This window comes from Melopsittacus undulatus (genome assembly GCF_012275295.1).
Source record: "Melopsittacus undulatus isolate bMelUnd1 chromosome 25 unlocalized genomic scaffold, bMelUnd1.mat.Z SUPER_25_unloc_1, whole genome shotgun sequence".
NCBI lineage: Eukaryota > Metazoa > Chordata > Aves > Psittaciformes > Psittaculidae > Melopsittacus > Melopsittacus undulatus.
This window is the reverse complement of record NW_022993936.1, coordinates 307,743-320,904: the sequence shown is the minus strand read 5'-3', so window position 1 is coordinate 320,904 and position 13,162 is coordinate 307,743. Positions and strand designations below refer to the sequence as shown.

The window sequence follows — 13,162 nt, the reverse complement described above, 5'->3', positions numbered from 1 at the left end:
TTTGACCCCCCCAAAACCCCTCCTGCCCCCCCCCATATCCCCCCCTTTAACCCCCATTGACCCCCCCAAACCCCTCCTGCCCCCCCCCTCCCCATATCCCCCCCCCATTAATGCCTTATTGCCCCCCCCAACCCCCTCCTGGTGCCCCCCCCCCCCCACATATCCCCCCCCACCCCTTTAACCCCCATTGACCCCCCCTGCCCCCCCCCCCCATGCTCACCCCTCAGCGCTCACTCCCGTTCTGCCCCCAGTAGGCGTGAAAAGGGGGCGTGGTCAGGGGTTGGAGGGGGCGTGGTTTGTGTGGGAAGGGGCGTGGCCTCGGGTGGTGTGTGAATGAAGGGGGCGTGGCTTCGTAGGGAAGCGCTGATTGGTTAACCTTGGAGGGGGCGTGGCTTCATAGGGGTGAATGGTTGTACTTGGAGGGGGCGTGGCTTCAGAGGGAAGCGCTGATTGGTTAACCTTGGAGGGGGCGTGGCTTCGCTGCAGGCCCCGCCCCGGCGCCACCGGGTCTGGTTGCACCTTATCTGACCCCGGTCACTGACCACGTGGGGGGGGGGGGGGGGGGGGGATGTGGGGCGTACCAATGGTAATGGGGGGGAACCAAAGACAATGGGGGGTCCCAAAGGCAATGGGGGGGTCCTAAAGGCAATGGGGGTTACCAAAGGCAATGGGGGGTCCCATAGACAATGGGGGGTCCCAAAGACAATGGGGGGATCCCAAAGGCAATGGGGGGTACCAAAGGTAATGGGGGGGGTACCAAAGGCAATGGGGGGGGTACCAAAGGCAATGGGGGGGTCCTAAAGGCAATGGGGGGTACCAAAGGTAATGGGGGGGTCCCAAAGGCAATGGGGGGGTCCCAAAGGTAATGGGGGGTACCAAAGGTAATGGGGGGTTCCCATAGACAATGGGAGGTACCAAAGGCAATGGGAGGTACCAAAGCCAATGGTGGGGGTCCCATAGACAATGGGGGGTCCCAAAGACAATGGGGGGTACCAAAGGCAATGGGGGGGTACTAAAGGCAATGGGGGGGTACCAAAGGTAATGGGGGGGTCCCAAAGGCAATGGGGGGTACCAAAGGCAATAGGGGGGGTACCAAAGACAATGGGGGGTACCAAAGGCAATGGGGGGTACCAAAGGCAATGGGGGGGGGTCCAAAATCAATGGGTTGTACCAAAGACAATGGGGGGGTCCCAAAGGCAATTGGGGGTCCCATAGACAATGGGAGGTACCAAAGACAATGGGGGGGTCCCAAAGGCAATTGGGGGTCCCATAGACAATGGGAGGTACCAAAGGTAATGGGGGGGTCACAAAGGCAATGGGGGTTCCCAAAGGCAATGGGGGGGTACCAAAGGCAATGGGTTGTACCAAAGGTAATGGGGGGTTCCAAAGCCAATGGGGGGGGGGTATCAAAGGCAATGGTGGGTAACAAAGGCAATGGGGGGTACCAAAGGTAATGGGGGGGTCCCATAGACAATGGGAGGTACCAAAGGCAATGGGGGGGTCCCGGGACTCTACCAAAGGCAATGGGGGGGTCCCGGGACTGTACCAAAGGCAATGGGGGGGTCCAGGGGGGGTCCCAGTTGTTCTGAATGAGCCATAAGCACTGAATGAGCTCAGATAAATACAGTGTTAAGTTATGGGTCACACACACACGTCTGGGGGTGCTCAGACATGGCCGCCGAGGGGGCGGGGCCTCCCCTGAGTGACAGCTCCCGGAGCCAATGGGGAGGGAGGGGGCGGGGCTGTCAGTCACCTGCCGGCACGTGCAACGTGCCGGGGGGAGGAGCCATAGGGGATGATGGGGGGGGGGGGATGGGCAACTGCCTATAGGTGATTGGCTGCTGCCGGTCACCCCCCCGATGGTGATTGGCTGCTTTGTCCCACGTTGAAGGGTGATTGGCTGACGTCAGGCATGTGCTGACAGGTGATTGGCTGCTGTCATCACGTGCTGACAGCTGATTGGCTGCTGTCATCACGTGCTGACGAGTGATTGGCTGCAGTCATCACGTGCTGACAGCTGATTGGCTGCCATCAGGCATGTGCTGACAGCTGATTGGCTGCATCAGTCACATGCTGACAGCTGATTGGCTGCCGTCATCACGTGCTGACAGCTGATTGGCTGCCGTCTGCCTCCTCAGTGCCTGATTGGCTGCCATCATCACGTGCTGACAGGTGATTGGCTGCATCAGGCACATGCTGAGAGCTGATTGGCTGCCGTCATCACGTGCTGACAGCTGATTGGCTGCATCAGGCACATGCTGACAGGTGATTGGCTGCCGTCATCACGTGCTGACAGCTGATTGGCTGCCGCCTGCCACCTCAGTGCCTGATTGGCTGCCCACAGGCGTCCATGAGGAAGAGTCTGACCTTGCCATGGAGGAAGCTGCTGTGAACGGCCAAGAGCCTGTCCAGGCTCCGGACCTGCCATTGACGGGGGGGGGGAGGATGTGGGGGGGACCTGGGGGGGGGGAGACAATGGGGTCAGGGATAAACAGGACCCTATGACCCCCCCATAGCATTATATGGACTCTCCCATAACACATGGACCCCCCCCCCTATAGCAGACATGGATGCTCCCATAGCAGACATAGACCCCCCATAGCAGACATGGACCCTCCTATAGCACACATGGACCCCCCCATAGCACACATAGACCCCCCCATAGCAGACATAGACCCCCCATAGCACACATGGACACCCCCATAGCACACATGGACCCTCCCATAGCACACATGGACACCCCCATAGCACACATGGACCCTCCCATAGCAGACATGGACCCTCCCATAGTACACATGGACCCCCCCATAGCAGACATGGATGCTCCCATAGCACACATGGACCCCCCCATAGCAGACATGGACCCCCCATAGCACACATGGACCCCCCCATAGCACACATGGACTCTCCCAAAGCACACATAGACCCCCCCATAGCACACATGGACCCCCCATAGAACACATAGACCCCCCCATAACACACATGGACCCTCCCATAGCACACATGGACCCCCCCATAGCACACATAGACCCCCCCATAGCACACATGGACCCCCCCCCCCTAGGCCCCGCCCCCCCCATATCACACATGGTCTCTCCCTTGGCCCCGCCCCCCATATCACACGTGGTCTCTCCCATAGGCCCCGCCCCCCCATAGCACACATGGACCCCCCCATAGCACACATGGACCCTCCCATAGCACACATAGAGCCCCCCATATCACACATGGTCTCTCCCATAGGCCCCGCCCCCCCATAGCACACATAGACCCCCCCATAGCACACATGGACCCCCCCATAGCCCCGCCCCCCCCATAGCAGATATAGACCCCCCCATAGCACACATAGACCCCTCTATAGCACACATAGACCCCCCTATAGCACACATGGACACCCCCATAGCAGACATGGACCCTCCCATAGCACACATGGACCCCCCCATATCACACATGGTCTCTCCCATAGGCTCCGCCCCCCCATATCACACGTGGTCTCCCACAGGCCCCGCCCCCCATATCACACGTGGTCCCTCCCTTGGCCCCGCCCCCCCACATCACACGTGGTCTCTCCCCTAGGCCCCGCCCCCCCATAGCCCACATAGACCCCCCATAGCACACATGGACCCCCCCATATCACACGTGGTCTCTCCCATAGGCCCCTCCCCCATAGCACACATGGACCCCCCATATCACGTGGTCTCTCCCACAGGCCCCGCCCCCCCATAGCAGATATAGACCCCCCTAGGCCCCGCCCCCCCATATCACGTGGTCCCTCCTTGGCCCCGCCCCCCCCATAGCACACATGGACCCCCCATAGGCCCCGCCCCCCATATCACGTGGTCCCTCCTTGGCCCCGCCCCCCCGCCCCGCACCTGCGCAGTCATGTCCCGCAGCAGGCGCGCCAGGCTGCGCGCGCCGCTGTTGGCGCGCTCCAGCAGGGGGCGCATGCGCGCGTCCGCCGCCAGCAGCTCCCGCGCGCGCGCCGCCGCCGCCGCCAGCGAGGCCACGCCCCCGCGCACGTCACCGGCGCGCGCCGCCGCCTGCCCGGGGGTCACCGCGGGGTCACGGGGGGGGGAGGGGGAGGGGGAGGGGAACCCCCCCCATCAATCCCAGTTTATCCCAGTATATCCCATTGACCCCCATTGATCCCCATTGACCCCCATTGATCCCCATTGACCCCCATTGCTTTCCCAGTTCCACCCATTGACCCCCATTGATCCCCATTGCTTTCCCAGTTCCCCCCCATTGACCCCATTGCTTTCCCCATTGATCCCCATTGCTTCCCAGTTACCCCCATTGACCCCCATTGATTTCCCCAGTCCCCCCCATTGACCCCCATTGCTTTCCCAGTTACCCCCCATTGCTTTCCCAGTTTAACCCATTGACCCCCATTCCTTTCCCAGTTCCTTCCATTGACCCCCATTGCTTTCCCCAGTTCCCCCCATTGCTTTCCCCAGTTCCCCCCATTGACCCCCATTGCTTTCCCAGTTCCCCCCCATTGCTTTCCCAGTTCCCCCCCATTGACCCCCATTGCTTTCCCCATTGACCCCCATTGCTTTCCCAGTTCCCCCCATTGACCCCCATTGCTTTCCCTAGTCCCCCCATTGCTTTCCCCAGTCCCCCCATTGACCCCCATTGCTTTCCCAGTTCCCCCCATTGACCCCCATTGCTTTCCCCAGTCCCCCCATTGACCCCCATTGCTTTCCACAGTTCCCCCCATTGCTTTCCCAGTTTAACCCATTGACCCCAATTGCTTTCCCCATTACCCTCATTTTTCCCCATTTCCTCCATTATTTCCCCTAATTTTCCCATACTTCCCCTATTTGCCCTTTTTTCAGCTATTTTCCCCTATTTCCCCATATTTCCCTATATTTCTCCCTATTTCCTCCCATTTCCTGCTATTTCCATAATTTTCCGCTATTTTTCCCTATTTCCCCTATTTTTCCCTATTTTGCCCCATTTTCCCCCATATTTTCCCCATTTCCCCCTATTTTCCCTATTTCCCCCTATTTTTCCCTATTTCGCCCCATTTTCCCCCATATTTTTCCCCATTTCTCCCTATTTTCCCCATTTCCCCCCATTTTTCCCCTATTTTTCCCCATATCCGCCTTTTTTTCCCTATTTCCCCCCATTTTTTCCCATTTCCCCAATTTTTTCCCCCCATTTTCCACTATTTTTCCCTATTTCCCCATATTTTCCCCCATTTTTCGCTATTTTTCCCTATTTTCCCCTATTTCCCCCCATTTTTCCCTATTTCCCCCTATTTTACCCCATTTCCCCCCATCCCCATCACCTCCAGCCTCGGCCATTCATTGAAGTTCACTCCTGGGTATGGCACAGGCAGCGCCTCGGGCAGCTCACATCGGGGTCCACAACCAACCTGTGGGGGGGGGGGGGGGACATGGACCATACCACCCCCAGCACGGGGGTGTCCCCCCCCCCCCCCATTGCCCCTCCCCCCCCCTCACCAGCGCCTTCTCCATGTCCCGAGCCTCCAGAATGAACCATTCCAACACGCGGGGGTCGCAGAGGGGGGGGGGGCCCCTCGGGGTGCCCCAGGACCCCCAATAGCAGCAGCAGCAGCAGCGACCACAGCCCTGGGGGGGGGGGGGGGGGGGGGGGATCAACCCCATTGTTATGAATGGGCACCCCCCACTTATACCGAGACCCCCCCAAACAGGGACCCCCCCCACCGTGTACATGGGATCTCCCAAACAGCCCCCCCCCCCCATTGCAATGAATGGACCCAACCCTTGGGGTCCCCCCATGTGTGGGTGGTCCCCATACACCCCACACCCATGTCCCCCATTGCTATGAATGAAGCCAAGTTAGGGGTCCCCTCAATGGGTGCCCCCCCCTTGTACCCCCCCCTTGTACCCCCCAAAGCGACCCCCCAAACAATGACCCCCCCCCATATACATGGAACCTCCCATAGAGGCTTAAACCCATTGCAATGAATGAACCCAATTGGGGTCCCTGCACCACGTGGGTGCCCCCCCATTGCCATGAATGAACCCGGCTGCCCCCCCCCATAGGACCCCCCCCACCCCATATCCCCCCCATAGCCATGAATGAACCCAACCTTTGGGGTCCCTGCACCACGTGGGTGCCCCCCCATAGCCATGAATGAACCAAGGTCCCGAGACCCCCCAACCCCCATATCCCCCCCATTGCTATGAATGAACCCGTTTCCCCCCCCCCCCCATAGGACCACCCCCACCCCATATCCCCCCCCATTGCTATGAATGAACCCAATTGGGGTCCCTGCACCACGTGGGTCCCCCCCCATTGCCATGAATGAACCCGACTGCCCCCCCCCTCAGGACCCCCACATCCCCCATTGCTATGAATGAACCCAGACCCCCAGGTGCCCCCCCCCCTCAGGACCCCCCCCACCCCCATATCCCCCCATAGCCATGAATGAACCCGGTTGCCCCCCCCCCCCAGGACCCCCCCAACCCCCACATCCCCCATTGCTGTGAATGAACCCGGTGCGTCCCCCCCCCATAGGACCCACCCCACCCCATATCCCCCCCATAGCCATGAATGAACCAAGGTCCCGAGACCCCCACATCCCCCATTGCTATGAATGAACCCGGCTGCCCCCCCCCCCCATCGGACCCCCCATATCCCCCCCCCTATCCCTGAATGCGCTCACCCGCTCCCCTCCCCCTCCAGGACCCCCCCAAGCCCCATTGCAATGAATGAACCCGGTGTGTCCCCCCCCCCATAGGACCCCCATACCCCCCATTGCTATGAATGAACCCTGCTGCCCCCCCCCCCTGCAGGACCCTCCCCCCCCATATTCCCCCCATAGCCATGAATGAACCCAGACCCCCATATGCCCCCCCCCCCCATAGGACCCCCCCCACCCCATATCCCCCCATAGCCATGAATGAACCCGGTACCCCCCCCCCCCATAGCCATGAATGAACCCAACCTTTGGGGTCCCTGCACCACGTGGGTGCCCCCCCATTGCCATGAATGAACCCGGCTGCCCCCCCCCCCCAGGACCCCCACATCCCCCATTGCAATGAATGAACCCGGTGCCCCCCCCCCCCATAGGACCCCCCCAACCCCATATCCCCCCCATAGCCATGAATGAGCCCAACCCTTGGGGTCCCTGCACCACGTGGGTCCCCCCCCATTGCTATGAATGAACCCAATTGGGGTCCCTGCACCACGTGGGTGCCCCCCCATTGCCATGAATGAGCCAAGGTCCCGAGACCCCCCCGACCCCCATTGCTATGAATGAACCCAGACCCCCAGATGCCCCCCCCCCATAGGACCCCCCCCCACCCCATATCCCCCCATAGGACCCCCCACCCCATAGGACCCCCCCCCTATCCCTGAATGCGCTCACCCGCTGCCCCCATGGCTGCTGCTCATGGCACAGGGGGGGGGTCCCCCCGGCCCCGGTTAATGTTTGATCCGAGGGGCCTCGGGGCCGGAAGATCCCATTGGGGGGGGGTTGGGGGGGGGGAACCGGACGGGAACCCCCCCCCCCCCCCCCCCCCCCAGCGAGGAAAGGGCCGCGCTGGCCCCAGGCACGTCTGCACTGGCCACGGGCCACCGACGGCAACGGGGCCGGCGCCGGGCAGGCTGCGGGGGGGGGGGGGGGGAGGAATGGGGTGGGAATGGGATTGTGGGGATGGGAATGGGATGGGATAGGGATGGGATAGGGTTAGGATGGGGATGGGAATGGGGTTAACATGGGATGGGAATGGGATGGGAATGGGGCTAACATGGGAATGGGATAGGGATGGGAATGGGGCTAACATGGGAATGGGGACAGGGATGGGATATTGGGGAGTGAATGGGAATGGGATTGGGGTTAACATGGGAATGGGGATGGGATAGGGTTAGGATGGGAATGGGATGGAGCAGGGATGGGAATGGGATGGGAATGGGGTTAACATGGGAATGGGAATGGGATTGTGGGAATGGGATTGTGGGGATGGGAATGGGATGGGATAGGGTTAGGATGGGGATGGGAATGGGGTTATGGGGTGCGAATGGGGATGGGGTTAACATGGGAATGGGGACGGGGATGGGAATGGGATAGTGGGAATGGGATAGTGGGGAGTGAATGGGGATGGGATGGGAATGGGATGGGGACACGAGGACGGGGTTAACATGGGGATGGGGATGGGAATGGGAATGGGAAGGGGAATGGGGATATGGGGAGTGAATGGGGATGGGGTTAACATGGGAATGGGGATGGGAATGGGGATGGGATAGTGGGGAGTGAATGGGGATGGAGACAGGGATGGGGACACAGGGATGGGGTTAACATGGGAATGGGGTCACACATAAGGACATGGGGACACCAAGACAGGGATGGGGCCATAGGGATATGGGATGAGATGTGGGCAGACAGGGAATGGGATATGGGATATGGGGTAGGACCCATGTCAGGGAATGGGATATGGGGTAGGATATAGGGTAGGATATAGGGTAGGATATGGGGTAGGATATGGGGTAGGATATAGGGCAGGATATAGAGTAGGATATAGAGTAGGATATAGGGTAGGATATGGGGCAGCATATAGGGTAGGATATAGGGTAGGATATAGGGCAGGATATAGGGTAGGATATAGGGCAGGATATAGGGTAGGATATAGGGTAGGATATAGGGCAGGATATAGGGCATGTTATGGGGTAGGATATAGGGCAGGATATAGGGTAGGATATAGGGTAGGATATAGGGCAGGATATAGGGCAGGTTATGGGGTAGGATATAGGGCAGGATATAGGGTAGGATATAGGGTAGGATATAGGGCAGGATATAGGGCAGGTTATGGGGTAGGATATAGGGTAGGATATGGGGCAGGATATAGGGCAGGATATAGGGCAGGTTATGGGGCAGGCCCCACATCCATAGGCTGTGCATGAGCCCCACACCAGTCCCGGGGTGACCCGAGGACAGTGGCCCCAACCACACACGTGTATACGGGGGGGGGTGTCCATGCCCCCCCCCCCACCGGACGCACCCAAACAATAGGACCCGGGGGGGGGGGGATGGGGGGGGGGGGTGACCCCGGTGGGGACCCCCCGTTATGGGGCAGGGGGGGGAGGGGCAGGGGGGGGGTTGGGGCCATGCCAGGACCCTACGTGCGGATCCGCACAGAGGCTCCGGCCCCAGGCGCCAGAGGGGACAAAGGGCGGCGGGGGGGGCGGGGCCAGGACCCCCCCACACCGGGGGGGCAGTGGTGGCGTCCGGCCCTTCCCATCCCCCCCCATGGTGACGTGGGGGGTTTCCTGCCCCAAAGGTCACCAATGACGCGGAGGAAGTTGGGGGTCCCCCCCCTTGTAGCTAATAGATCCGCCCACCCATAGGCCCCGCCCCCTTTAGGCTCCGCCCACCTCATTGGACTCCGCCCCCTTTAAGCTCCGCCCACTCCGTTAGGCTCCGCCCCCAAAACGTCACCGCTGTCATTGGGTTTATTATGGGGTCCTTGTGTGTGTGCGGCCGAGTCCATTGGAGTCCATTGTGGGGGGGGCACTGAGGATGCTATGGGGTCCTTGGTGCCATGGGGGTGTCCCCATGGGGGTCATTGGTGCCATAGGGGTGTTCTTGGTGCCATGGGGTCCTGGGTGCCATAGGGGGCTCCTTATGTGTGTGTGTGGCAGAGTCCATTCGAGTCCATTGTGGGGGGGGGACTGAGGATGCTATGGGGGTGTCCCCATGGGGGGGTCCTTGTTGCCATGGGGGTGTCCTTGTGTGTGTATGCGGCCGAGTCCATTCGAGTCCATTGTAGGGGGGGCACTGAGGCTTTGGGGTGCCATAGGGGTGTTCCCATGGGGGTCCTTGTTGCCATGGTGTTGTGCCCATGGGGGGGTCCTGGGTGCCATGGGGGTCTCCTCATTGCCATGGGGGGGTCCTTCTTTGTGTGTGCGGACGAGTCCATTGTGGGGGGGGGGGACTGAGGATGCTATGGGGGTGTCCCCATGGGGGTGTCTCCATGAGGTGTCCTTGATGCTATGGGGGTGTCCCCATAGGGGGGGGTCTTCGGTGTTTCCATGGGGTGTCCTCATTGCCATGGGGGTTCCCCATGGGGGGGGTCCTTGATGCCATGGGGGGGTCCTTCTGTGTGTGTGCAGCCAAGTCCATTCGAGTCCATTGTGGGGGGGGGACTGAGGATGCTATGGGGGTGTCCCCATGGGGGTGTCCTTGGTGCTATGGGGTTGCCCATGGGGTCTCCTTGTTGCCTTGGGGATGTCCCCATGGGGGTGTCTCCATAGGGGTGTCCTTGGTACCATGGGGGTGTCCCCATTGGGGGTCTCCTCGTTGCCATGGGGGGTCCCCATGGGGGGGTCCTTCTGTGTGCGGCTGAGTCCATTCGAATCCATTGTGGGGGGGGACACTGAGGGTGCCATGGGGCGGTCCCCATGGGGGGGGTCCTCGGTGCCATGGGGGTGTTCCCATGGGGATGTCCTTGGTGCCATGGGGGTGTCCATGGGGTCTCCTTGTTGCCATAGGGGTGTCCTCATGGGGGGGTCCTTCTGTGTGTGTGCGGCCGAGTCCATTCGAGTCCATTGTAGGAGGGCACTGAGGGTACTATGGGGGTGTCCCCATTGGGGTCCTCGTTGTCATGGGGGTGTCCTCGTTGCCATAGGGGGGTCCTTGTGTCTGTATACGGCCGAGTCCATTGTAGGGGGGAGCACTGAGGATGCTATGGGGTCCTGGGTGCCACGGGGGTGTTTCCATGGGGTCTCCTCGTTGCCATGGGGGGGGTCCTTCTGTGTGTGTGCGGCAGAGTCCATTCGAGTCCATTGTGGGGGGGGGGGGCAATGAGGATGCTATGGGGTCCTTGGTGCTATAGGGATGTCCCCATGGGGGTCTCCTCATTGCCATGGGGGGATCCTTGTGTGTGTGCGGCCGAGTCCATTCGAGTCCATTGTGGGGGGGCACTGAGGGTGCCATGGGAGTGTCCATGGGGGGGTCCTTGTGTGTGTGTGTGGCCGAGTCCATTCGAGTCCATTGTAGGGGGGGACACTGAGGGTGCCATGGGAGTGTCCATGGGGGGGTCCTCGTTGCTATGGGGGTGTCTTCATGGGGGTGTCCTCGGTGCAATGGGGGGTGTCCCCATGGGGGGGTCATTGGTGTCATAGGAGTGTCCCCATGGGGGTGTCCTCGTTGCCATGGGGGTGTCCACATGGAGGGCTCCTTGGTGCCATGGGGGGGTCCTTGTCTGAGTGTGCGGCTGAGTCCATTCGAGTCCATTGTAGGGGGGGCACTGAGGATGCTATGGGGTCCTTGGTGCCATGAGGGGGTCCCCATGGGGGGGTCCTTCTGTGTGTGTGTGGCCGAGTCCATTCGAGTCCATTGGGGGGGGGGCACTGAGGATGCTATGGGGGTGTCCCCATGGGGGTGTCCTCATTGCCATGGGGGTGTCCTTCTGTGTGTATGCAGCCGAGTCCATTCAAGTCCATTGTAGGGGTGTCCCCATTGCCATAGAGATGCCCCCATAGGGTGTCCCCATTGCCATGGGGTCTCCCCCTCACCCCATAACCCCCCTCACGCACACGGCGCCTCCCTACACACCCGTATATGAATAGCCGAGTTATGCCTCCCCCTATGGGCCCCCCCCTCTTCCTCCTCCTCCTCCTCCTCCTTGCTCGGGGGGGGCCCCCCCCGTCTCCGTGGGGCGATGTGGGGCAGAGCCACGGACGAGGTGCTCGCATGGAGCCATAGGGCCCCGTGGGCCGCGGCCTGGAGCTGTAGGGCCAGGTTAATGGTGCGGGGCACGGCCAGGCCCAGCCCATGGAGGCGGAGCTCAGTTGTGGGGCGCCCCATAGCTGAGCCCCCCCCCGCCCCCAATAGACGTTGGCACCGTCGGAGCTGCGCGCGGAAGTCCGTCCGTGACGTCACGAAGACGTCAGCGATGGGGGCGGGGCCGGAGGAGGGGGGAGGGGGGAGGGAGGGGGGGTGGGGGGCGGGGCCACGGCGGCGGCGGCTGCGTGGTGGGGGGGGGGCGGAGATAAGGGGGGGGGAGGGGGGAGCCCCCCCCCCCCCCCCAGCCGGGGGGGATGTGGGTCCTGAGGACATCTATGGGGGGAGATATGGGGTCAGACACGTATAAGGGCCCCATAGACACATACAGGGTCTGGGTGACCCATAAGTAGTGTCCAGACCCATATTCCAGCCCCATAGATACCCCATAACCCCAGTCCTAAGCATCATAGACCCCATAGACACCCCATAGACACCCCCCAGCCCCATAGACACCCCATAGACCCCCCAGCCCCATAGACACCCCATAGATCCCCCCAGCCCCATGGATACCCCATAGATACCCCCAGCCCCATGGATACCCCATAGACCCCCCCAGCCCCATTGATACCCCACAGATCCCCCCAGCCCCATAGACACCCCATAACCCCCCCATAGACGCTCCATAGACCCCTTTAGAGTGCCCCAGCCCTATAGATACCCCATAACCCCCGTCCAAAGCCCCATAGAGCCCCATAGATCCCCACATTCCCCTATAGACACCCATAACCCGTGTCCCAAGCCCCATAGAGCCCCATAGATCCCCATAGAGACCCATAGATACCCATAGAGCCCCATAGATCCCCCCAGGCCACTATAGACACACATAACCCCTGTCCCAAGCCCCATAGGGCCCCATAGATCACCCCAGGCCCCTATAGACACACGTAACCCCTGTCCCAAACCCTATAGATCCCCATAGAGCCCCATAGAGCTGCCCAGGCCCCTATGGACATCCATAACCCCTGTCCCAACCCCATAGATCCCCCCAGGCTCCTATAGAACCCCATAACCCCTGCCCCAAGCCCCATAGAGCCCCATAGATCCCCATAGAGCCCCATAGACCCCCATAGAGCCCCATAGATCCCCCCAGGCCCCTATAGACACCCATAACCCCTGTCCAAAGCCCCATAGGGACCCATAGATCCCCCCAGGCTCCTATAGAACCCCATAACCCCTGCCCCAAACCCCATAGAGCCCCATAGAGCCCCATAGGCCCCCATAGACACCCACAGAGTCCCATAGATCCCCCCAGACCCCTATAGACACCCATAACCCCTGTCCCAAGCCCCATAGAGCCCCATAGATCCCATAGATCCCCATAGATCCCCCCAGGCCCCTATAGACACCCATAACCCCTGTCCCAAGCCCCATAGATCCCCATAGATC

At 61.2% G+C, this 13,162-nt stretch overlaps 1 protein-coding gene across 1 annotated transcript; it reads right to left on the bottom strand.

Moving 5' to 3' along the window:
* Positions 1-2,319: 2,319 nt before the first annotated feature.
* On the bottom strand, positions 2,320-11,433 carry EPO (erythropoietin). Its single transcript, XM_034073494.1, is given in 6 exon segments — positions 2,320-2,458; positions 3,874-4,037; positions 5,267-5,377; positions 5,466-5,562; positions 5,564-5,594; positions 11,415-11,433. Coding segments are annotated over 6 exon segments (561 nt in total).
* Positions 11,434-13,162: the final 1,729 nt, after the last annotated feature.